The sequence below is a fragment of the Calypte anna genome, chromosome 1 (genome assembly GCF_003957555.1).
Source record: "Calypte anna isolate BGI_N300 chromosome 1, bCalAnn1_v1.p, whole genome shotgun sequence".
Lineage (NCBI taxonomy): Eukaryota > Metazoa > Chordata > Aves > Apodiformes > Trochilidae > Calypte > Calypte anna.
In genome coordinates, this window is record NC_044244.1 from 116,646,226 (window position 1) to 116,674,178 (window position 27,953).

At 35.3% G+C, this 27,953-nt stretch overlaps 1 protein-coding gene across 4 annotated transcripts in view; it reads left to right on the top strand.

The window, feature by feature from the left end:
* DMD (dystrophin) overlaps positions 1–27,953 on the top strand; it is a 950,620-nt gene that overhangs the window by 633,145 nt on the left and 289,522 nt on the right. For all 4 annotated transcript variants that reach the window (XM_030448312.1, XM_030448319.1, XM_030448327.1 and 1 more), the window contains exon 51: positions 7,952–8,187. In XM_030448312.1, the coding sequence (XP_030304172.1) occupies positions 7,952–8,187 (236 nt within the window). The remainder of the gene's footprint in view (positions 1–7,951; positions 8,188–27,953) is intronic.

Consider the following 27,953-nt stretch of genomic DNA (forward strand, 5'->3'; position numbering starts at 1 on the left):
TGACTCATATGAAGTTTTTTCACTGAAATTTTGGACTGCTGTCTTTGTGTCAGTGTGGAGTAGACAACTTTTTCAAGACACTGTAAAAGTTGGAGCTGTTGGCAATGTTTTTCTCCTTATATCAAAGACCTATCTGCCAAAATTCAGTTACATGCCAGAAGCAATATAGTGGAAATGTAAATTGTTGTCATAAAGATTGACGTCCAATTGAAAGCTGCATACTAAATCAAGAAACTTGTTACTTTTACTGACAAAAGGAATACTGAGAGGTGCTTGCATCATTTGCAACAGATGTTGTCACAGTATTTTTTTGTAGGGCCAGTATGTGACAGAACTTGATGGAACACCACAGCTGCTGTAATACAAAACATTCATTTTCATGAAACACTTTTGTAGCAACTGCAACAACTGCTTCCTCAAAAAGACTCCTATCCTTTGGAAAAAAATAAAAGCTTTCTTCAGGGGTACAAATAATACTCCATTTTAAAAGCAACAACAGAAAAAAATGCAATTTAAAAAAGCAACGTTTGGCTTCTTGAACTTATGAACCTCTTCAGACTGACTAAAAACAACAAGTGAGTTTCTAGGTATTGGAAAACCTAATTAGGGATGCAGAAATTAATTAATGAAAATAATCAGGGAGAATAGGGGAGAGGGAATAAATACAAATATGAGATTTCATTATCAAATATTAATTTAAATAAAAGCAAAAGCTATACCATTAGACATTTCAAAAATAAAATTGCATATTTACAATCTCTTAATCTTACCAAAGAGACTCTTTGTGTTGATTCTGTCTACTACTTCAACAGATCCCAAAAGAGACAGGAACATTTTCCTTAATATTTCCTTTAGTTCAAAAATTTTAAGAGTCAAACAGGTTATTTCTCCTTAAAAACCCAAACATATAAGTAGACCACATATGTCAACGAACAGCTCCACTGACTGTGGCTTTGCATATGCAAATTATTACTATGTTTTACAGATAAATTAGTTTTAAATGGGTTCTTAGTCTCATGGATGAATGGGGGGTCCAAAGTGTTACAGGAGTAAAACGTTTATGTTTTTGTTCCCCAAGAGACTCCCTTGATGTAATGCCTTCCTCAGTTTTCCTTTCAGAGTTCTCATGAAAAGGGTTAAAATGTCCATTAAAAAAATGGAATTTTTTATTTCATGGTTAAGAAAAAAGTCCATGTATGGTCCTGAGACATGAAAAATAATATGTATTGAATGTACTTGATTGCTTTCTTCAGTCTATCAGAGAGTAAAGCATCTGTAACAGGTCACCATGAATTACTGTATACAGCAATTTAGTCAAATATGTATTTACCTTATGAAGAAAATAAGTCTGTTATCAAAAATGTCCATATGATAATCCACAGAATTACTATACAGAGAAGTTCATATACATTATGACTTATTTTTTGCAAACCAGTTTATAATGTCAGATGTTTTGTGATTTCTCTGGACAGACATGTGAAATACTCCACATGGAAGATTACACCAGGATTTGATTCACACTGTAACACCACATACTAATTTTTAGATATTAACTATTGATTTTAGTTGAAAAAATTCTGAATCCCCTACTTTAAGAAGGTTTCCTTCTTTTCCTTTTAAAATATATATCACAAGATGTATGTGAAAACTCAAATCAGTAATAAAAATATAGGATACAGAGCACAGGCAAGCCAGAAATAAGTTATTTCTCTCAGCTGTGGGTTTCCTGGCTCTTCATATCACAATTAACCATTAAAACAATGGGGGCAGCTGGGGAAGGGGGGAAGAAAGTGAAACCAAAAATTTCTGATTTTTGGAGGCATCTGTTACCCTAATAAGAGGTGCTAGCCTTTACATACTCTCAGTTTATATTGTCCCAGTATCTTAGCACTTGAATCAACTACATTTGTAACAAAAACACTAGCAGTAAGAAAAAATGTTTATTTTTTTCTGTAGCAGAACTATTGGTAGTAATATAGCAGAGATGCTGTGAAGGCAGATTGAAAGTTGGGCTTGTTCAGCCTGAAGAGGAGGTTCCAGGTATATCTTATAATGGCCTTCCAGTATCTGAAGGGGGGCTACAGGAAAGCTGTGGAGGGGTTGTTTATAAGGACATGTAGCAAAATGACAAGGGGGAACTATTTGAAGCTGAAAGAGGGTACATTTAGATTAGCTATTAAAAAGAAATTCTTTAATGTGAGAGTGGTGTGACACTGGAACAGGTTGCCCAGAGAAGTTGTGGCTGCCCCATTTCTGGCAGTGCTCAAGGCCAGGTTGGATGGGGCTGTGAGCAACCTGGTCTGGTGGGAGGTGTCCCTGACCATGGCAGGGGTGCTGGAACAAGGTGATCTCTAAGGTCCCTTCTGATCTAAACCATTCTATAATTCTATGATTCTGTGATATTCAGCTAATCCTTAAAATACTGAAAGGACTTACAACCACATTTTATATATAGTTTGCATAAACAAGAAAGTTTATTTATAGAAGAGGGAGATTTTTAAATCTTAAGTGGTTTTTTTTTTCGTTTGTTTGGTTGGTTTGTGGTTAAGTGTTGAGTGCTGTTCAGAGTCTAATTGTTCCTAGTGAAGATAAGAAGGTGCAGTTAAGTGCCATTGAGATGACACTGAGGACTCCTGTGAAATAAGCAAAACTGCCTGGTGTGCCGCCTCCAAATCAGTGAACTGCTGGTTTGCCCACGGAGGGAATGTTTATTTGGTCTGTCTCTACAGAAGGCAATGTTCTTTGTGTTAAAATAATGAATTCATTGAGTGATGTTGTCAGTGCATATCCCACAGGTTACAGATATTCTTCCTCTGTTTGCCTCAGAGGGAGGAAAATGCAGCTGGGTTTCCCTGACTAGAACAGAAATGAAGTTTAGTGGGTATGTAATTTCTTCCTTGTCAAAAATCTATGGCCTGCTAGGTACAGTTACCTTACATAATTAAAACTTCAACAGTACTTAAAACCACTCAGAAGAATAATTAGGAACATTCCTGTGAACTCATTCAGTTCTTTCTGCTTAAGGACTTTGGCTTGATAGGAGGTGTTGAAAGGGGTTTGAGGCTTTGGGAAGTGTTGTCATTCTTGCTGTTTATCCTCTTCCAGTTCAGTATCTAAAAAAGGAATTTGATTTGTTCCAAGTTGTCAGTTTGACCCTCTCTTGAAGCAACACTGAAATAAATAGAAGTGGAATAAATACTTTTCTTTCAGTTGACTTAGTTCTGTGTTTCTTATTTCTATTTGAATTTCAGTTTCATAACACATTCCTATTATTCTGACTCTTAAACATTACAGACTGTTATCAAGATGCAAAAATTATCAATATAGTCTTGACTTTTGTCCAGTGTATTTTGAGATGAACAAGCTGAAAATTGCACCTACTTCAGAGTATTGTTAGATCATTTTTTAGCTTTATATTTGACATTTTAGTTTTTTGTTTCATTTTTCTCCTGTTATTGTTCTATGGTGTTTCCTTTATTGTTAAACAGCAGAAAAGGGCAACGAGAAATCCCTTTAAAAGTTACAAGTTAGTGTGTTTAGTGTCTTGATTTTCAGTTGTCGTTTTGGTTTTGTGAATTATTGTGTCACAGGAGTGATCTGATATAGCCTTTAAATAAGTTGAAAGACCAAGTTTTTAATTGTGTTTCTGATGTATTGCATATTTTTTTTAAAAAGGGGACCTTATTCTGTGGGGGTTTTTTATTTATTTATTTATTTACAAATTATTTTTCATTTAATTAATGAAAAACAAAACAAAACAACAACAACAAAACCAACAGCCAACCAAACAAAAAAACCCCAAAACAAACAAACCCCAAAAATGTAACCTAAAATCCCCATCAAAACAAAACAAGAAAACCTCACAACAAAATACAATTACAGAACCAACAAAATATCTCCTTTGAGTCACAGAAGCTGCTAGTGCTGTTCCAGATAAATTGTTTCAGAATGAGATCTATTCCTACATATTGTGGAATTAATGTTGATTTATTAATTTTAATCAATCATTTAAATGCTCCTGTTGAATGAACCATGTCATATCTGTGCAATCATGAAAGAGAAAAAATGGACTAATACACTGTTTCAAGTGATGTTTTTGTACTGAGGAATGATAAACGTCAGAAGAGAAACATGCTGTGCAACCGCTTTCTGAACGTAATTGCTATAAATAATATGATAACTCAAATGTTTTAACTGCTCAAAGTGGGACAGATTATTTGGCTATTTCATAGCAGCAGATGACATATCTTGAAGCTTTAGAGATTATAGACTGGACAGTGCTCTTCTGCTAGTACATTACAGTCTACTCTGCAGTATTTAAGTTTCCTTGATGCTAAAATCTAAAGATTTAGAAACATAAACATTAGAAGAGTAGGAGTACCCTCTTGTACTCCTTGAACAAGTACTCCTCTTGTACTCTTGAACTCCTGTTCAATATAACTTTTAATTTTTGGATCTGTGAGAACTAAGTCCAACCACCATGTGTCAGATAGATTCTTCAGGATGCCGATCCAAGTTCCAAAGGGGCAAAGGTCAGGTGAAGGGTGTTGGGTCGGTGGTAGTTGACCAAGACTGAACACTTGGGTATTCCTTATGTACGCCGAGTTTCCCATGGCTCTCTATGTTGATTCAGGCTCCAGGAATCTCTGCCCTCAGGAGGGTCCCCTCACCCCCACCGGAAGGCTGGTGTTGGAGGGCCCTCAGCTGTTAAGGGTCGTTACCTGGCCTGCCGACTCCACCTGGGTGGGTTAGTTTTCTGTCAGAGCCTACACCCTAATATTCCATTTGTCATGTTGTCATTTGAGGCAAAGAAAATCTCTCCGAAGGGCACTTCACACCTCTTACAGAATATCTGCCACTGGAGAATAAATATTAGTTGACAGATGCTGTCTTACCTCATAGGAAGATTTCTGTTCTTATGAACATACTGAGTGCTTACTCAGCCCAGTATATGTGAGATCATATCAGGGTCACACATATCAGGTCACACATCCTGAGTCGAATTATGGAGACTACGGAGTTCCACTTTAGAAAGTTTTTCTTCAGTTTACCTGAAATACTCCTAAGAACAGAAATCTTCCTATGAAGTAAGACAACATCTGTTAACCTCCGTGAATGTCAAACTAAGCAGCTGTTTTCCTGTTGTCTAAGAATCTCTGAAGTCACAGAGGAAATACAAGGCCTTTACATGAACTTTAGTCCAGATGGAAGTGGACCTAAGCATCCAACCCTGGGTAAAGACTGCAAGTCAACACTTACACATGTTTTTCACACTTAACTGCTTTGGTAATGTTCTGGAATGAAGCACTGAATTATGTTTCACCCTCCCAATAGACATTCATCCATGTTATTGAGATGCCCTTCGAGTCTTCTCTTTATGAGGCTAAACAACCCCTGTTGTCTCAGGCTTTCCTCATATGAGAGATGCCTAAGTCCCTTGATCATCTCTGTGGCCCTTCAGTGGACTCTCTCCAGTAGCTTTGTATCATTCTTTTACTGGGAGTTCACAACTGGACAGAGGACTCTGATGAGGCTTTGCCAGTACTGAGTAGAGCTAATCTCTACTTTGGTTTTATAATTTAGATGAAATAGACTTGGAAAAAAATATGTGGAGTAATTTCAGCGGAGAGGAAAGAAAACCTTATGAGTATGGATTGTTGCTGTTACTATTAATCATTCATATCTATGTGTAAAAATATAAAAAATGAAACAAAAGAGTGAAGGAAAGAAATCCTTTAGAGTTATCTGCTTTGCTTTTGATATTAAAACCTGCTAATCTTTTACTGTACAAGATACTCAGCTGTAACAGTCAGATGTTACAAAAAAAGCAAAGCAAAGCAAAACAGAACAAACCCTTGCAAAACTCTTGCCATGCTAGAACAAGACATATCCATTTTCTTATCTGTGTGATTTTAATGATAAATTTGCTGTCTTAGAACAGACTTTTACAATAATTAATTACTTCATAGTTATTCTCATGTATGTGATTTTAAATTACCGAAAGGACTGCACTCCAGAAATGCAATAGTGATATGGATGAGTGAACAAATGTATTTGCAATGTTTGTCATTAGGAATCTTCATTTGAAGGAGTCTCTTATGGTATGATATTGCCATTAATTCAGGCTAGATAGATAATGTATATGCTAGTTGATTTGATAAATTGTAATCATACAGTATTTCTAATGACAGCATCAAATGGTGCCTTTGCAGTGACAGTCGTTTAGATGCTTGTGCACAGTCTTTTCCTTTGCTGCAGCTCTAAAGAGGGTCACTGATTCACTAGTGAAGTAACTCAAGCCTTTCTCATTAATGGAAAGTAGCTGCTAAATTCCTTGGCAATATCAGTTAATGTTACTGATTGTTTTAAAGTTCCAACCGATTTTGTGGCCAAATTATTGACCCATCACCTGGTACTTGAATTTTCAGACACACATTCCTGAAATAGCATGAATGACAATCAGGAAAACTATCAGATACTCAGAAATACTAGAAAGCAATAAAACCTTACTGTGCATGGATGATGTAGTTTTCATGTTGGTGTGCTGTTTGGTTTTGGTGGGTTTTTTTTCTTTTGTAAAAGACAAGTTAACCCACAGGGAAAGTTTACTCTCTAAGAAGATTGTGGAAACTGGAAACCAGTATCTTGATCCTTTAGAATGTATACTTAATTCTAAGTAAACACACTTAGCAGTTCCACCTCAGAAAATGTAGGGCATGCTCTACACAGCTTTGTTTCAGCTTTCCCGGTTTAGTTACTGTGTTGTTTAAACAGTTGCTTCAGATGGAGATTCTGTAGCTACTCTAAAAGGTGGTAGGTATTTATGTAGACATCTCTCATTTCTAATGTTTCAGCCACCTCAGTGAAGTAATGCCATGGGTTCTTGCGTTTTCCTTATTTCAGTATTTTTCTTGTTTACCTGGATTTTTAAAAGATGAGAAAAATATTAACCACATGCAATTCTGTATAGTCTCATCTGCCATAATATTTTGCACATTGAGTTGGTTTTGCATGATTAACGGAATGAGAAAAAATAGCCCAACAGTTTATCGTGATCTATTTGTAAATAATAAAAAATTGAGTAAAAATCAGTCTTGAAATTCTGAATAATTTAATGTTAAATACCTCTCTGTCCAATGGAAGCTATCTATGGCACCTGTCATCATTTTTGACTGCAGAGAAAGATATTGTCCTTCAGTGTTGGGTGTCTGTCCAATCCAAACATTGAATAATTAACAGATTCTTTAAAACCCAGGTAATAGAGTAAGAAAAGGCACAAAGAAGATATGTCCATTTTCTCCAAATAGAAGGAAAAAAATCCACAAACATCCAAATAATAGCATGTAATAGATTCTAGGTATAAGGAAGAAAAATCAAGAATTGTCCAAGGCTGAATTTTTTAATATGTAAGCTCTCATATAGGTCAGAGAGCTTATGAGAAATGCCTGGTGGTAACAGTAAATGAGAAGGTTGTTGGTTAAATAAATTCACATCTATGGACTGACTAGAGACCACAAAAGAAATTTGTTTCTGCATGCATGGTAATTCTGTGATACATTGGATATATTGGATATATTCAGCCTGCCTCAAGCATCAACAGATCTGAACACACTATTAGATTTTGGAAGATGACTCCTGTATAGAGAAAGTTTATTGACCTTGAAGAAAGGATGCTAATTACACTGAGACCTTTACTAGTGTTAGTAGGTTCCAGTGGTCTTTCAAGGATGAAATTTTAATATGTAAAAAATGCTGATAAGCATACAGTGCAGTAGCAATATTGAGAGAACTAGTGTGTTCTCTTGGTTTTGAGTCTCATATTTCCAGTAGGCATAGCATCAAGGAATGTGCTTATTTCTGTGTTTCCCTTTTTCCTGCATATATTCTGTTACTAAAATGAACATTTTTCATAGTTCGTTTATTCAGTAATTTTAGCTTTTTTTTTTTTCAGTTACTTCTGGTGAAACTGTTGCTGTGGATACACAAACCAGGGTAACCAAGGAAACCACCACCTCCAAACTAGAAATGCCATCTTCTGTGCTTTTGGAGGTTCCAGCTTTGGCTGACTTCAATAAGGCATGGGCAGAACTCACTGACTGGCTTTCTCGACTGGACCGAGACATAAAATCTCAGCGAGTGATAGTAGGTGACCTTGATGATATCAACGACATGATCATCAAACAAAAGGTATGAGAAACACTGATTTTTTTCAAGTTGAAAGCATCATGGTCTTTTCTTAAAACATTTCAACAAGGAGCACAGGAGAGATGATAGACTGCGAAACATGCAGTTATTACTTAAGCTACTTTATCCCGTAAAAAATATTAGATTAAATATTAAAATAATTGAGTGGGGAAAAAAAAGTATATTTAATAATTTCTCTGGTATGTAAGGCAGATTTCTTTATCTTTCTATTGCTTGTGCTGACTGTGTTGAAGGAGTATCCAATGGCTGAAACATAAACCTTATGAGAAAGAAAGAATAACACAGTAAGCTTCAGGTTGCCATGAGGAAAGATACCCTATTCCTACCTTTTCTTATGTTCCTTCTGTTCTGAGAAGCTTATACCCTACTGCTCGTGGCTTATGAAAAGCTACTCGGTTGTCCTAAAGAAAAGAACAGCTCATTAATGCAAGTGTTTTGTCAGCAAAGCTGCACCAGTGTTACTTATCTTTGAAAACACAGAAAAAATATGGTAATATATGTGCAAGAAAAAAAAAAGGTTAAACATTAACTTTCAGTACTCAATAGCAATAAAAGTAATTTGGTGTTGTACAGCTTGAAAGTAATTATTTGCCTTCTAGATTTCACATTACTCAATATAAAAGATTTGGCTTGCCTGTGCAAAACTTTTCAGTGTTAAATTTCCATTCAGTTCAATTCTAAACTGAATTTAGGGCTCTCTATTAAAAGATTCTTTTCTGCTTTCTCCTCTTACTCTTAATGAAAAAAAAAACAACAACAAATTGATTTATTGTAAGGAAGGTACCAACATTCTTTACCTTTGCTTAAATTAAAAAGAGGGAGAAACAATGGGCACATTTTGCCTAGTCTCTGTATGAAGCAGTTTTACAAAAACTTGTATATTATAACAGTCAGATGCCCCATAGGGTGCATCCAGCTTGTTTTCTTACATTTCTTCTTGTTTCTTGTTTTCTTACATTATCAGGGGTTGAAACCTTCTAATTTTTAGACTTCTTGTTTGCTCTACATTCTAGATTAGTGAAAAACTTCTTTCATCCTGAATAACTATTATAATATTTACTGAGCTGAATTATATACTGGTTTAGTAATTAAAATATCTTTAAAACGACCTGGGTATAGTTTAATAGTAAGTGAAAATTGCAGTATCACCTACAGGACATTAGATTAAAATAACTTATGTCATTTGAATTGGTTGAGGACCAAAGAAGACTTTTTTGAACAAGTTTTGAACATCATCTTTTAAAAACTTTCAGAAATTTTTTTGGTTTTAAAATTTTATGTTGTCAAATACTTGGTTCAGAATTATATGGTTTTCTTACTTATGCCTCATTTTAGCATATTATTCTGGCATGTAAAATCTATAGCTTGCTTCCCTCTGTAGATCTCTTCTTATTACCTATGGAGTCAAATTGTTAACTCTTGGGAATTTCAATTTATGTTAGACATAAAAAGGAACTAGGTTATATCTGCATTTCCTATTTACTCAAGGCTAAAATATTTATCTGGCTATGCCAGCACTCTTACAGTCTTCCTCTCACTTATGTTCCTGGCTGGGTAGCCCTGTCTCTTTTTTTTTTAAATCCCATGCTGTGATGGTAACAAAACCAGCAGGCAAACTCCTTTTTGTTGTGCTTACCTCTCTTATTAGCTGTGCAACAGAATGTGACATTTAATATATTTTCTGATGAAATGAAAAAACCAAAGTCTAAATATAGACTGCAGTTCTGTTAACTGGCTTCCTCTTTTCTAATGATCATTTTAATATCACTTAATACATCAAAATTAATATAGTGATATTTAGATTCTGTCCCTAAATCTATCACTGGATTACTAGGCCAGATTAGCAAACTGAATTTTAAAAACTGACATTTTATCCTTCTTAAAAAAACAGCCTGCTTCCTAATGTGTAAAGTGTCTGCAGCAGTATATGAGCTGAAGAAGTAGGACGTGTGGGTTCTTGCTTATTCTGAAAAGTCAGGCCAGGTATGATCTAAGTTGAAAATCCAAAAGTAGTGCTTATCTCCCCAGACCTGAATATCTTGTTAAAGATCAGTTATACACCTTCTGTAGATGTGATTTAAAGGTCATTAACGTGATAGTATTGCACTGTGTTCTATTAGAAGAGTTTGTTGCACCTCTACAGTTCTGTCTAAGTAGATTGACTTTTTTTTTTTTTTTCTTAAATCAGTTTTTAACTTAAGGTGCAATACCATCTTACCACAGCTGACATCTGCCCTTATATGATTCATCATTATAAAGATGAATACTCCATGAAAGATATTTTAGAACATATCTCTAGTTGCTCACCAAGAATTAAGAATACTTCATACTGCTAGTTCCATTGGTGCGCTTCCAAGTTGTTAATGTTTTTAGGTTTGTTTCCATCTCATGTTTCTTTCAAAACAGAGAGCCATCTTTCTATTAAAAAATTGAAATGGCAACACATGTAACAGGACAATTTCAAAATCACCCAGGTAAAATAAGTGACTTTAAGTTTTCCTTTCTTTCACAACAGCATGTATTGTTGATATTAAATCTCTGAGGGCATTTTGTTCCAAGTTCATCTCAATCCGATAGTGTCACAAGATCACAGCCACTAACTCTGCCATGTTTTTTCCTCATAAAAGTTTAAGGCATCATTGGCCCCCACTTGAACTTTGTTTGGATGTGATCCCAGTAAATTGGCAGTCTGGTGTGAAAAACATATACAAAGGTTAATAGTGGGAAAAAAAAAAAAAAAAAAAAAAAAAAAAAAAAAAAAGAAAAAAAAAAGAAAAACATGTTTTAATGGCAGCTTCCCTTAAGTTATAGAAGCAATACAGTTCTCCTAAGTGGTAATATCCTATGATTAAAAGGAGGATCCTAAGAGAGCAGCATAATGGCTATTCATTTCAAACATCTAAATTCAATCTTTCTTACGAATGAGTGGTGTACATTTCTTTAAAGCAAATGCATTATATATTTTAGTGATCTGTGATTGTGCATGTCTTGCTAAATTCTGTATAAGTAAACTAAAAGACACTGGAGAGTGCGTTATAAAGAAATTTAATATTAGTAATAGCACCACCCATGGTTTCATTAGAGGAAATGATTATATTTTACTCATCTACTTCAAGGCTGATGTTTTGTAGAATTTTATCCTTAGACATATAAATGTAAGGCAGGCTTACAATAGACTCATATGTTATTTCCTTCAGACAACATTCATCTGCATATAAAGTTTGTGGGAAATACTGAGAATATAATATATGCCAAGATTTAAGAGTACAGTCTCCAATGCTGCTTCATTTCACACTCCTAACTTCAAAAAAACTCATAAAAAAGAAAATTATGGACAGTGGAACAGGATGATAAATTACATTTTGCTACATTATGGAAACATGGAAACCTCTTCTTAAGATGCCATCAAGCCTCAACTCAGAAACACTGCTTTGGCATCATTGTATTTTGAGGAAGGTTTTCATAAGGAATGCATTTCTACTAAAAGCAGTGAACCATGGTGGCTGTGTAAAGCTTGAAGATAATTAACAGTACTATTCAAAGAGATCAAATAGTATAATCTCCTAAAATTCTGTCCATGGATTTTGCTAAGGCATGCTGTGCATCCAGACTTTTAGCAACATGTTATTGAAAATATGGCATTCATTTATACTGGGTGAAAAATAGATTTTATTTAGTAAAAAAAAAAAACCTGTAATAATAAGTAATAAACCTAATCAGTCTGACTGCAAAAAAATTTTGGTGCCTAGTTTAACTCATTGGTTCTAAGAGTGTAGGTTTAGTCTGCAGTGTTAGGTGCAGTGAAGGGAATTAATCTGAAAAAAGTATTTATGTAGAACAAGACCTACCACCGCCCTAGTTACTGAGCCTGTTAAGCAAAGAGGAAGAAAAGATACTTTTATGCAATGATTTGTGTCATCCTAAAGTTGTTATCAGAAAAGATGCAGATAATTTAGTTCTACTTCATTAATTTGTCACTATTAAAAAAAGTAGGTTTGATCTTCTGCAAATTAGAGAAATAAACAAAATTGGAAAGTGTTTTCACTGTTTATTACTGGATTGATTTTTCAATAGCTGATGATAGTAAAATAACTGTTAGGGAAGAATATCAGTTTATAAACTGTGCAATTAACAGACTTCAGACAAAAGAGTGGGCTAAACAGCTTCTTTGAGCATTTTTTACCTATCCTTTCCCATGGTTACATGCCATGTATTTTAGTGTGTTTTTTGGTTTTTTTTTTTGGTTTTCTTAAGAAATAAAATTTTCCACATTTATAAACTCTCCTTTAAAAAGCCACTGTAACTGCCAATTTTAAATTTGTAGTTCTGTATTATGGGGAATGAATCAGTGTATTCTAAATATGCTCCTGTTGGATGAAAACTTGTAGTTAGTTGAAGACATTTGTGTCTGTCCAGGTAGCTCATACTATAAGCGTAAGACAGACAGGTAAGGTGAAATCCTCAGCCTCTCAGACAGTGTGCTTCAAGTTCTACAGGAGTGTGAAGTTTCATATTAGGGCCATATGCATAAAAAGACCTACGTGTCACATCTTCAGATCACGTACTGTTGAAGAACAGTTTCGTTGGAGCTGAATGATTTTCAGGTTAGTCCTGATGCACTTAGGGGAAGCAAGTCACTAGTCCAGAATCCAGCTATGGTGCCACTAAGTTGGGAGCTCACATTCACACTTTCAGAATCAGTCTTCAGGAGTATATTTACTCCATCCCTCTGTCTGTGTTGTCATGTTGCATTGAGGGTTGTTTTTAAAGCTCCAGATTCTCTAGGATCTTCAGTCTCCATACACACACAGAGCTGCAGACTTTGCCTGGGGCACTTCTGGACCACAATCAGGTAGTTCTCAAAGCAGAGGTGAAGCTGAAGCTGATTCTGCAGCATCTTGGAGGATTCACTGGCCTTTTTGTACACCTCTTTATAGCAGAACCCTACACATGACTTTATGGCTTAAGTGACATACAAAACTTCCTCTATTTCTATGAATTTCACCATAGGACATATTTGCTCAGGAGACTACTATTATTATTTTATGTAACTTTCAGAGTGCTATTGTTATTCAACATGGGATATCTAGCAGAATTGTTATTTTATAGAATGTCATGCTGTTAGACTTTTAAAATTTATTCTAATTTATGAAAAGTACTGGAAGGCTGTTTTCAGTTTTTGAAGTGAAGAGAAAGAAAAACTAACAAAAGAAAAGATTTCTGCATGTATTAGAAAAAGTTAGAACTTCAAGTTTTGTATGCTGAAATATTTCAGCTTTTCCACAGAATATAGGAAAATGAGAAAATATCTGTCAGCCTTTAAGTTTATTCTTAAAGGGTAGAAAATACAGCAGGATGCTCTAGAGGGCCTGGAAATCTGAGTCTTTAAAGGGAAAGGAGAGGAAAAGAAAGACAAAAAAATTCTGTTAATCTGAAAATTAGACCACAAGGGATATAGAATATGTATCAAGAGACTCTTTTTAAAATACTTTACTGAATATAAACACATCTGATATTTTAACATAGCTTGGCCAGCTCATTACAATATGTTAAGGCATGTATTTGTTTTCTGCAATAATAGAAAAGCTGTCTATACAGTAATTACCAGACATTTCTTTATTTTTCTATACTGTAAATGACTAAGAAGTGCATAAGAATTGTACCTCTAAGGGCCTGATTCTAAACTTATTGAAGTAAAAGATATACTTTTATTGTTTTTCACCTAGTTTTCAGTCAGGCTGTAAACTCCCACCTTTGCTTTTATTTTCTGCAAGAACTTGAGTAGTCCAGATAAAATTTCAAGAAACTATTTAGTAATGAGGATCTGTTAAGAAAGTAACACAAATTTTAGGGAGCGCTTTTTTTTGTACCAACATTAATATGCATTACTAGAAGCAGTAACAAGCAAAGCTAAATTCAGAAATTGTGAGAAATATAAAAGCAGCTTGTTTCCAAATAATGATGTGATACGTAACATTTTAATGCAGTTGTAATCGCAAAATACAAATTAAAATGAGAAGGGGGAAGACTGTATATTTGCTTATATTATGTGTGAGGTGATTGAGCGCTTCTTAATGATATAAATTTTCTCTGTAAAAAATAAAAACATCAAATCCTAGCAGAGCTTCCTAATGAAGCTGATCTTGAAATACAGTTCCTTTATATGTAAAAGAAAATTATTCCAGAATTTTAACTAAAGAGTCTACTGTCTTGAAATTTTTCCTATTGGTTCCTCACTATGCCAAGGGTACTCTGATAATTCTATAAACACTACTTAATAATAATAATAATGTCAATGCAGGGATTTGCCAGCAGATGGACAATTCCCTCTCAAGGCAGGGCAGTCAGCCAATCCTCCTTTTTCATAAAGGGATTGTTTAAAAAAATGTCACTACCTTTTTAAAGCTGGAGTGTTTTTCAAATTACTAGTTTCTTGGCTCCAGTGGAGTAAGCCAAATTCTTGGAATAACTTTTTGTCTTTTCGCAGTAGAATACTATGGTAATTTTTTGCACTCTGAGAAGCCCTTGTGGAGTGTCCTCTGTTGATTTGCAAGGATATATATTTTTATATCACTCATAAAGCCATTAAAACTACTCAGATAAACAGCTTACTCACATGTAAGTAGACTACAGGTATCTAACTCACTAAATCTCCTTAGAAATATTTTATGCTGCGTAGATCTGCTTAAAAATGAAATGTAAAGTTTATAAAACACTAAGAGGAATACAGGCATATTTGTTTTCAGAGGTGTAGGGATCTTTAATATTTTTCTCAGTTCCCTAACCTGTATACAAACATATTGCTTCATTCGACCCAACACTAAGCATGCATTCTCACTAGATTTAAGGTGAATAAACAGTTCCTGTGGTTCTTGGTGGGGAGAGAAGTAATTAGAGAGAGGGAATTACCTGTCTTGGTTGGGAAGCTGATATTATGGGGGATTGAGGAGAGAGGGACAGTGTACTCTTACTTTTCCTGATCTTCACTCATTTGCTCCACCTTCAGAACATGAGTAGTTTGTTTTCTGCCACCCGGAGTCTGTGGTCTGTCTGTTCTTCAGCATATTCTCCTTTTGTTTCTAATAGCATGAAAAAAATGTCTGATTTTGCCAAAGACTCCAGTGGCTAACGTCCTTTGTTAATGATGAAAAACATGTTAAAGAAAGACTAGGTTCTAGCACTTCCAAATTATCTTTTTCTTTCAATAGTTGGGGAGGGTAGTGTGAGGGGGTTGCATGTTTATTTTTTATTTTCTTTGATATGAAAACAATCCCTTCGTCACCACTGCAAAGATAAAATCTCAAACATTTGTATTAGCAGACAACAAATTTAAAATTTAAATAGACAGAATATTAATTTTTCAGGCTACTGTGCACTGCAATGAAATTCTAGAAAATGACTGAGTACACATTGAGCTTGAAATATGGAAGTAATTCCATTAAAGACAGTAAGACTATATGTTTTCTTCAAGAAAGACATTATTTTTCTGAACTGAACTAGAGAATTCAGCTCTTCACACAATGAAGTGCTGAAGGAGGATTTAATTAAAAGAAAACTGTTTTTGTAGTAAGTGCAGACCATTTCACATTGCTTGAACCTCTCATCTGTCTCTGCTGCTAGCTGATACGTTAAGCAAGGTAACAAATCAATTCCCAGAACTGTATTTTGCTGCTTTCATGGATCATTGCTTTTATTGAGCTAAAAGATCAATTTAAGTTATCACCATGGCATTCCTAATGTTCATGTGCTCTCTGCTTATATGAAAGATTTTGTGCAGCCAAATGTGTGGTTCATACGTAGAAGTTTAGTCATCTCTGCAAGCTCCCGGGTTTATTTTTCATGCTTTTGCACTTGTGAAATCCTCCAGCTGAATTGTTAAACATGGAATTCACACTGGGGTTCATGCAGTTCAAATATTGCAACTATCTACTCTCTTTGCTCAAGAAAAGCTTTCCTGTTAGCTACTAATAAGCAAGGAATTCAGTTGCTGTAGTTACACGCTGCTCAAAGAAGTACAGCTTAAGAAAAGATTATGCTTATCCATCTTTTTCTTCAGGGATTATTGTAAAACATCACATCAGAAATAGCTGGAAAAACGTATGAAGACCATTCAGGGTGTCAAAATATGAGCTAAAAGAATATATAATGCTTACTGTTCCTTTTAACGTGCTTATATAATAAGGCTCTTGCATGGTATAACTATCCCAAATGTGCAGTGATAATTTGTTAACAACTGAAATTAAGATTTTTGCTAATGTCAAATCTCAAAAATAGATTATAAATTTGTAATGTGTTTTTTGATCCAGACTATTAAAGTGCAATGACAATCTTGAGTAGATTTCTTAAAAAAAAATGCATTGCAGTGGAAGTTAGGTAATAGAATTGAACTGGAAAGATGCTGAAAATTAAGAAAATTGAGAATTGTAATTGTTCACCTTCTCACACATCTGGCCTTACTTGCTGGTAACAGGAACGTGGAAATTGCTTAAGGAGAGAAAATCGGGAAGAATGAAAACCCAAAAAACATAGGCCTAATAAAACACCAAAATTGAACAATCAAACCATTTAAGTAATTGAACCCAATTTCTCTACATAAGCATAAAGAGTTGAGAAAATATAGATAATGTCGGAGGGTTTTATAACTGTATATATATATGAGATCAAATCTGCCTAAAATTCAACTTGTAATCAACAAGTATTCTAACTTGATTAACAACTTGACTAAACCAACTGTGGTTTAGTATGCCTGGTTCTGAAGTGGACATCTACATTAGGAAAGATGATTTGCTTCATGAAATGGCTTGTTTCACTGAAACTCAGTGACAAGCTTATTTGTACAGACATAGATACCTACACTTGGTGTGACTCATCCCTGCATTTCTGTTGGGACAGTTTTCTACTGGAAAATATTTGTATGACAGAGGCAGCACGTTTGACAAGCAATGCAGCAGCTCTGTGGCTGCACTAAGTCAGATTCCTGACATAACCTTGCAAACAAGTATATTTCCTGTAATGGGCACTTGCTAGTTCCCTCTATTCATTAGCACAAAGCCCTTGGATAGCCAGACCAAAGGTAGTGGTGTTACTCCTTTGGATCACTGTAAAACTACCTAATATCTCCCTCTCATCTACCTGTCTCCTTTGTCACCCTGATACCATAGCTCCAGGTTTTAGTTCAATTTGATTTCAAAAAAATACCCAAACAATTCCTCCCAAAACCTAAAAAAAAACCCCACAGAAAAATGAAGTTCTAATACTAGTAGCAGTAAAGTGAAAATCTGTATTTTCATGTTTAAAAGGGCTCCTTTTTGATGTTTTAACAGAACAGTTTGAAATCTCATTTCTCTGAAAAAATAAATTAAAATCAGTGCTTATTTCTAATTAGAGTAGAAGCTGGTTTTCATATTTTGGAAATAAATGGTTGTGTTGTAACACAAAGATTATGGATGTCACATTTCTCTTCAGAGAAATACCTATTATCTTTTTTGACCAAGAAGAAGGAAGGTAAAAGAAAACATTTTTCTGTTTGTGAAGAATGATTTCTTTTGAGTTACTGGGAGTAACCAGAGATGTCTTACTGCGTATGTCACAGACTCATTTATTCAAACAGACAGTTTTGAAGGTAGCATGGTGTGGGACTAGATCTCAGGGTAAATGTCCAGCCTTTTGACATATGTTTGACCATATGAATGGGACTGTTTTCCTTTGTTGTATCTTAGGAGTGTGTCTTAAATTCCTACTGTGCATCGTGATCAGCACTGATAGCATTTTTAACTGTTCTTATAAATCCTTCTACCTCTTCATATGTGGTCCATATGGCATAATATTTCTGTGATGAAAACTGGCACATTCTTATAATGACAGTCAGTTGCAATATTCAGCTTTAAAAAAGTGATTCTATTTTACAAAGAAATAACTGAACATAAGAAACCATAAAAATCATTGCTGGTACTGTGATTTTGGGTGTTTTGCTATTGTGTTTGTTTTTTTTTAAACTCTTTCAGACCATGTCATTAAAGTATGTGATGAAGAACAAGAATACATAGATGCTAGGGAATCAAATTATATCTGTGGGTAATAGATGGTAACTCTGAAATCTTAGTATCCATGTGCTGAGTCCATTAATAAAATCAATTATTTCAGTCATTTGTGTTTTGTAAATATTCCTTAACTAACTGGGAGGAAATGAAATTAGTAAATTTAGCACTAATTTACTCAAGAGGTTCTCTCATGAAAATTGTTGGAAGTTACGGTTCAGTGCCTTGGAGGCAGTGGAAGCTGCACTGGGGAATCGAGTACTGTGTCCAGTTCTGGGCCCCCCAGTTCAGGAAGGATATCGCGGTCCTGGAGCAGGTCCAAAGGAGGGTAACCAGACTGGTGAAGGGACTCGAGCACAGACCCTATGAGTCGAGGCTGAGAGAGCTGGGGCTGTTCAGCCTGAAGAAGAGGAGGCTCAGGGGAGACCTCATCACTCTCTACAACTACTTGAAAGGAGGCTGTAGCCAAGTGGGGGTTGGGCTCTTTTGCCAGACGACCTTCAACAAGACAAGAGGGCACAGTCTTAAGTTGTGCCAGGGGAAAATTAGGTTAGATATTAGAAAGAATTTCTTTACGGAGAGAGTGATCCGGCATTGGAATGGGCTGCCCAGGGAAGTAGTGGATTCTCCGTCCCTGGAGCTATTTAAAAAGAGACTGGATGTGGCACTCAGTGCCATGGTCTAGCAACCACAACGGTGGTAAAAGGGTTGGACTCGATGATCTCTGGGGTCCCTTCCAACCCTGCCAATTCTATGATTCTATGAGCGCAGCCATCTGACCTTTCTGAGCAATGGCTGTAAGGTGTATCACACAATGTTGGGCTTGATGGTACAAACTCCAAACCAGCACTTTTGCTTACCTGCTATTATAATCCCCAACACATATTGCTGATAGGATTGATTTAGAGACAGAATGGTTTACAGGAAAAGAATTAGTAGTGTATTGGGCATTTAAATTATAATGGTGATAAATTCTATGAATATTTTTATGCATATTTATCAGTGGCCTCAATCAAAATTTAGAATGCTGTTCTGAACTAGGGAGAAAGGTGAAATTATCTCACAAGTCTTATGGTTGTGGATAAGAGAAGACAGGAAATATGGTTTAAATGTAAGTGGAGAGTAAAGGGTGGGGAAAGCAGTGTCATTGCTTAACTGGAAAAGTTTGCAAGACTGTTTGTCTCCTTTCAGACATAGTCATATAAAGGTACAGATAAATGAAGAACTAAAATTCAGTGGAGATGATTTTTAAGATAGAAGTGTTCTTGGTTTTTATCTAGATCAGTTTATGGAAATATAATGCCAGGAAATTTCCCTCCACACATCCTCCTTCCTAAAGACTCCAGAAGTTTTTAGGCCAAACATTACTTCCCTTCTGAGAGTGATGTCTACCAAGTATCTTTCTTTTAAACTTTCGAGCTAAGATGCTAAAATTTAGGAAAATCTTGTGTGTTGACACTTCTATACAGTCATGTTGGTTTATTTTGAATATTTGTTTCTATTTTTTGAAGTTATTTCCCAATATCTTTTGCCATGGTGAGAATTTGTATATTTGGTTTAATTAATACTTCTAATATTTTTCCATAAATTTAATAGTTTTTTATGTCTCTAATAATTGGTATGATTTCTACATAAGCCAGGATTGTCAGTGGAATCTAAGGAAATTGTGCACCTGATTTTTAATTTCTTCGTGTGCTCATTATCCAGTTCCTTTGAAATTCTTACATTATGCAATTTTAAAGTCATAAATCTTCATTAAAATAACTGGACAGTCGTTTGATGGCTCATAGTGTAGAATACAAACCACATAATTTTTCTTATGAGAAAATAGGGGGTCTTCATCGTAGGGATCACAGAATGTGTGTTCTCTTGGCTTCATATTTCACTGACCACCTATAGCTGAAGTGCATGGGCTATGTGATCATTGTGAGGCTTTGCTGAAGGATTGATGTTCAGGGATGCTACTTAGCAATATATTGGATAAATTATTCTTCAGCCTTTTTTGAATTATGGTAAATAGCCATTTAAGTTGTCATTTTAAACTTTCTCTCTTTCTACTACCATTGCATAATGAGACTTTTTCACTGTAATTATAATTTCCAGCCCCAAAATAAATAGCATCTCAGAATAAAAAAAAAAAAAAGAAGAATGAACAGCAGGACTCATTTTCATTCCCCTGCACATCAAACGAATTGTAATGGATTGTTAAAAATAATATGAAAACTAGTGCTTTTTTTGCAATACTCAACAGAAAATTATCTTTTCCTTTTAATGTTTTGCTACTCATTCTTTTCCTTGGAGACATTCTGATTTCATTTCAATCTGTCTCTGTATGTTTTTTTTTTTTTCCTTTCTTTTCCAAACTTTTTTGTTTTCCCTGTGATGAATGCACTGTGAGGAAGGTGAAACAGCACAGAGGATTCCAGTTCCCATAAGATGTGCCCATGGCATCCTGTTACTGGGCAGCACCCTGCTGTCCATCTGTCTGCTAATTTTCCGTTTAGGGTGAAAAAAAATAAAATTGTGAGCCAAGAGATTTATTGAAATAACTCAGAAATAACTACTGAGCAGCCTAACAGTTACATATTAGAACTGCATTTTTGTTCTTTTTTTCTGGTTTGCACTGAACTAAAGTAAGTTCAGGTAGTAAAAGATGGAAGTAACTACAGGTTTTCCTCAGAGCAATTTCTTTCTATCATGTTTGATAAGAACTTCATTTTTTTAAGAAGACTTTTAGGCAAAGCCAAGTGCCCACTCCAGAGTGTAAAGCTACATTTAACAAGAAATACAGTCAGAAATGTAAGAATGTAACAGGAACACTCACAATTCTGTCCCTTATAATTCCAGTGTTCCAGGAAAGTATCTTGTCTAGTAGTTTCTCCAATACTACAGTGTACTTCAGTATTTGTTAAAACTCAGCTTGCTCTCTCTCACTCCTATGATGTAATTTGTCTTACATACCTGTTTCAAATGCAGCCATTTGTATCTGTCTGTCTCACTGTGTTTTGACAAAGAAATCTGCAATATGTGTGGATAGTGATCCAGGTTAAAAACTGCAACTGTTTCAATACAGTAATCTCTAATGTTTAAATTTTGCTTTCTTAGTTTAGTATGGTTTATTGCAAGGAACTGTGTAATTTAAATTTAATGACACAAAAAAACCCCTCATAAAAACATTATTTAAAATTAAGCTCTCCATAATAGAAATATGGTTACATTTAGACTCTTATTCATGCATTTGTGGGACAGAGGGGAGTTGCATTTTGAAGTACATCAATTAAATTTTATTTTACTGCTCAGAGAAAACTGAATACTTTGGAATTTTTTGTAAAAATATAGACTTTTCTGTTTTGTTATTTTAATAAGAGGATATAAGAGACAAGACCAAAAGAGAAATAACTATGGCATATATCAAGACTCTTTGTGTACATCATTTTACAGGATAAGAAAAAAAGAAAAAAAAGGTGTTCCCATATATTTTTGTTCTGCTTTTACAGACCATATTTTCTGACCATGATATGTACAAAAGGAAACAAAATACAAAGAATACAAAATACAATTAATTCAATTCATTCAAAATACATACTTGAAATCTTTTTGCTTTCCATACTCTGAAAAAGTAAGGTTTAGAAGTTCCAATAAACCATAAGTTTAGTTGCACCACCCAATTGCAGATATTCTGCAGCATTCCCATTTACCTTTGATACCTGTCAATTTTGGTCTCTCATATACTATGGAGATTTGCTACATGAATTCTTAGGAAAGAAGCTTGTAAATGGTGTAAGGCAGGGATTCTGTCTTTACCAGTTATTCAGACACTGTTGGTTCTATTGAAAAAGAAAAAGACAACACAACAAACACACTGTACTTGTTTTGATCATGTTTCAGCTGCAATACGAATCCTGGCATATCTCATTGAGCAATGACAAAATCATTTGTAATTCTTTTTCTTAGACACAAAACTGGGGCAGATTGTAGCAAAAGTGATTGTATGTTTCTTGCTACTGAAATGTTAGATATGTTATCTCAGATTTCCAAACCATTTGGCTCTCAAAGAGCAGACTTATCTCTTTTGGCATTAATCTACTTGCAACGGCTACTTTGGACCATGGTTTTAAAATGACAACAAACATGCACTATGCATTATAATTATGCTCCTTTCAGCAATAAGAACTGCAGAAATATATATATTTTTTTTAAAATTAGGTCTTGTGCCTTTGGATCTGTGGGGAATAAAAATAACCTTTTAAAGATTTGCTTGTAGAGTATGTTTTCCAAAGTGTTACATAGGGTTCACAAGATTTTTTTTTTAGGTAATGAAATGCAAAATCATATGTATGCATAATAAGAGGGGAACGCTCAGTGTAAATGCAATCAAGAATAAAATGCTATTATGTGCAAACACCTCATGGGCTGGTGCAGAGGTAATGGAGCATAGGAAATAAATGAAGTGACAGCCAAGAGAGGAAGAAGATACGTGACTTTCCTTCCAACTTTGTTTAATAAAGCTCTCAACATACATTGTGGACATATTGTGTTGTTTTGTCTCAATCCAGATCTTCTTAGTTTTTATTCCATGCAATTTGTAGACTGTAATTTAGTGATAATAGCTTCTTTGCACAGTTCAGGAGTGATGAACAGGAGTAACGAATTACTCAATATGAGGATGCGTGTGTCTTTCCCAGTACATGGGTCCGTATTTGAGCGGGTCAGGAACAAAGTCATGTTTAGCTTCTAAGAAATGTCACTAAGGATGCTGTATTGCATATTTAGGGAAAATAAATATGAGAAAACTGATTTTTAAAGCAGCCTATGTAAGAGCCGGGTGAAAAGACCTATTTTTCAGCCTTTCCTTTATTGTTACAGGCTTATGACTAGTTTGAAACATGCTTTATGAAATCTGTAATTCTCAAAGTTCACCTTGTGCATAATCATTAGATTCAGTCATTTTGATCTGTGTTGTAATCTTCTAAGTCATACTGCCTGAGTGAGGAGCATATTTGTGCTGTGCTGCCTGAGAAGGGCTGCAGCTGCAACATGATTCAGGGAGACAGGATGTTGTAGCAAGACAAACCTCTCTTAGGGAACGGCGCTTCAAGGTCCAACCAGGTGTTCCAGCAGAGAATCACGAGCAATACTCTAAGCCTATAGCCCTCAGAGTTGACTAGCCTGGAATCAGTGCTGTTGCTCCAAGAGCAACTGGCCTCTCTGCTGGCTAGCTCAGGACTGAGCCCTGCCTGTGTCTCAGGCCTTACCTTTTAATGGCCCCCTGGTCCTGCTCATGCGGAGTGGGGGCCCGCCCTAATCAGGCACAGGTGGGCTTAACACAAGCTCATGCCCACTCCCTGGCAATTAGTGGCACCTGGTTGCCTCATTTCACTACAGGATGTGGTCTCAGTTTCACCCTTGCTTTAGTTGGGACCAATTTGTTCAGAAATAGAGAAATTATTCCCTCTTACTCCCTAGAGGGAGATGGCAGTTGGATACTCAGGTGAACTCCTTGTGTTGCCCCAACCTTGTCAACTCTCAGACTTTCTCATTTCAATGGAAAATTCTGATGACTAAATAATTGGAATATGATGCAGACATGGAAAGTATTTTAGTGTGTATCACGTTTACTAATTAACTTTTTAAATATTCCTTGATTTAGATAAAAAGCTGTTTGGAGACAGCAGCAGCTAGAAAAGACATTATGTATTAGTAAAATAAATAATATATTATGCCAACATAGTAACAAATCAAGCCCTTTTCCTGTTTACTACTGAAAGAGGACCTATTTATAACACTAAAGATTTCCCTATAAATTAGAAAAGGATGAAACATCTTGCATATGATTTGGCATGAATTTGGATGATGACAGCATTGCTCTAAATAAATACTATGATCTCACATAACTCTGCATTTTCTAGAGATCTCTCAGATTTGTAGGTCCCAGAATTGCTATTTTAATGACCTGAAACAAGTAAAAAGATAACTACATTTTTGATACGACTAAAATCATGCTCTTGAGAGCATAAGAAATGCCTTACTGGATCAAACAAGCAAAGTGTCTCTGTTAGTGGCATTAGGACAGTTTGGGCAGAGAGATTGTGCCAGCCTGGCTACTTTCTGCAGACTGTTCCCCTCATACTGCTGCCCACCACTAGCATCCATAGCTTTTGGATTTCGGTTATCTGGAGACACGTTACTGCCTAGTGCTTGTAGTATCTATTTTTCAGTCTGTTGTCCACAAAGTAGTCTAATCCCTTTCTGAAACAGCTGGTTCTCTTGGCCCTCACAACCTCTTGTGGCAGCAAGCTCTAGAGACTCATTACCTGCTATAAAAATAAATAGGTTTTTTCTCTGTTCTAAACCAGTTCCCACTACAAGAGTGCAGCGTACTCTTACCCACTCTTTTATGTCTTTCAATCAAGTATACATTCAGGAAAGAAACTTTTTTTTTTTTCTTTTTAAGTAATGTTGCCAAGTTTCTTAAAACTCTTCTTTGAAGCACGTAAAAAAAAATATTTTATATATGTATGCATCCTACCTGAACCAAATAATCCTCTCTGTGTGCTTCTTGACTTCTTTCAAGAAGCCCAGGACTCCCTTTAACAAAAAACTATGGTAGTTTTTTCCAAGCAAATGACACTTCTTGCTAATTTTACTCCTCTGAGTGGTTTTACCAACTCTTACCATATGGGGAAGTCATAGAGACCAGAAGTTGCCAGGATCTGGGAGCCCCATTTCAGGAGTAGTACAATTGAAGCACTGCATTACAGTCACATCTCCTGCCATAGCACCTCTCTCATCTCCCTCTTCATAGCTGAGACCCAGCATATAAATTCTGGATCAATTAATGACATAAGGTAATTAATGCCATTTTATTTTAATGTACTTCTTAATATATAATAGTACCCTAACATCCATGCAGCCTTTCTTTCCTGTATATTTCTATCCTGCATCCATATATTACAATGCACACCTAGCTCTCATTCTGCCACCAAACGTCTGAGAAATGAGATATATCAGTGAAACTAAAACAAGCTCCTTATATCTCAGCTAAAAAAATTGAGGCCATTAGTTCTCAGTAGAATTTAAAATGGAGAAAAATAACTGCTACCTTGCCATTTTACACTGTCATTCTATTAAAAAATACCACACTATAAGAAACTACGATAGGCCAATTTCCATAGCAGTAAGCTAACTAAGGAGAAGAAATCACTTAGTAAGTGTTCTTATTGCAACCAGTCAGTCTTCAGGTACTGTTTCTCGTTCTCCCTTTTTTGTTTTTCTCCATTATTACCAAGTATCCAAAATAATGTTGAAAATGTATTAGTTATAGAAAATGCACATGATCATGTTTTTTATGCAAGCCAGTGTTTAAAGTTCTGTGAAAAATGACACAACAAATTATCATAGGGTGTCTATCGTTTTCTCCATGCTGTTTTTTATAGTTATTTTTTTCATAAAGGAATAATAGATACAATAAATAAGGCTTGGAGGAGATTTGAAAGGCTGTGCACTCCAGATTTTTGCCTTGGGCAGGATGAACTAGACTTAAATAATTTTTGACCAATTTTGGTCTAATTTGTTCTTTAAATCAAGATTATTTTTTTTTCAGAGTTTTGCTGAGTTTTTTTCCTCATTGCTTTGCAATCTTTGCAGTTCAAAAGATGTTTGACTACAACCTTGATATCATCTGCTGCAATTTAAGCTAATTATGTCACCGCAATGGAAACTGAGAACAGTTTACTCACTCTCAGCAATAACCTCATGCATTTGAAGGCTGATAGTTACTTCAATTCAGTCCTTTCTAGACTAAACAAATCCTGCTTTTTAAAATCACCATCCATTTTTCTGCACTTCTGACCACCTGTCCAGTCATTTGCAATGCATTCTTGAGTTTATTCAATTTATCAAGAGAGGTATTTTAGTGTTTTGCTCTTATTGAACTTCACTCTCAGTTCTTTTGAAACCACTTTGAATTGTATTCCTCTTCTCAGGTGCTGGTTGGGTTTCACGTCATTTTGAATATAAAAAAATCTACCAAAAATCACTCAAGTAATTAATGAAAATAATGATTATATATACAATCATATATATATAATGGTTAATATAATGACTATATAATTATATAATGATTAATATAGACATAGTACAAATCTGTATGCAGTTTTACTTGATATTGCATATTAATTATGTTTAAACTCCATTTAAATTAAGATTTCCTATTTTGCCTGTGTTAACATCACACGGGCAGTATCAAAAGCCTTGCAGTGGGCATCATACACCAGTTCAACCTGTTGTCCACTACTGGTGAGTCTTACTGCTCCAGATAAAAGGAAATTCAGTCGAGTGGTTACTATTTACTCTTGATAAATGGATGGCTGCTGCTTGTTCTTTTTGTCCCTGCTCACAGATTATCTAATCATATGTTCTAGAACTGAGCTCAGAATAACATAAAATTTCCTGGGTATTTTTCTAAACCTCTTTCAAAAGTGAACTATATTCATCTGTTGCAGATTCTCAAATATAACTACTAATGCCTATGAGATTGCTTGAGCAATTTCCCAAGTGTTATAGCTGAAATTCATGAGCTGCCACATGACAATTCATATTCAACTAGGTAAGAACAGTGTCATACCAATTAGCTTTGTTTGTTTATTGTCATTCGCATAGAGACCTCCTTCTTTGAGGCTGCTAATATAGAGATTAGTGCTAGAACTAACTTTTCTCCAGAGTATCACTTTGAAAATTTCACTGACTTTTATTCAATTTGTGAAAAATAAGATTACTTTTTTTTTTTTTTTTTTTTTTTTTCATGTCTGGATAAATAATCTCCATCTTGTATTACATTGCAGAAGAGAAATGAGCAACAGGGTTGAAATTTTTCTTTACCGTAATGGGGATAACAAACTCAGTGAGTAACAGTACAAAAAGCTACTTAGGTTCTCTCTGATGGATTGTATTTCCTATCCAAATAGTGTCTACTGTTTCATATTATTACCTGTATATGTATGTCTGTGAGATTGTCTATATACATATAAACATTTCAGACACACATTATTTGTATTTTTTTTCTGTTAGAAGATGGAGTGAGGAACAACAGTAAAAAAATATTTTTTTATATGGACTATACAACAAAAAATACTTTGACCTCTTTCTCTCTCATGCACATGAATACCTAGATGCTATTAGAACGGCAGTATTGTGGAGATGCCTTGATTACAGATAGGCTCATTGCTGTTGTTTTAAATGAGCTAAAGCTGGGGAGCAGATGCAGAAACAGGTAAGTGGTTCTGCATTCAATCAGTTGAGACTCATCAGGTCTCATTAACTGAGGCTGTTCCTGAAAGGTGCTGTACTGCTGAGATGGCCCCAGAAATTACACAACTGAGTACACACAGTGCTCTGTGTGCATTAGTTAGTCTGTCTCTCCTAAGATAGTCTTTACTATATCAGCTGTAGTGCCTCTGCCCCATGTGGTATTTAATCCAGAATTGAGGTTAAATCATCCATAGGTAATTGAGGATTTAGTACCTTCCTGGAGTGCACAGCTCAGGTATAATTTAGCTACTCTCTTGCAGATCACTGCTTTTCCTATACCTCCACCCCCTCTCTCTCATGCCCCCATTAACTCTCATTCCTGTGCTCCTGTCCTCTGTACACTTTCATGCACCCATGCTTGTGCTCAGCCTGAAGCTTTTGCTTCTCTCAAACAGGTGATCT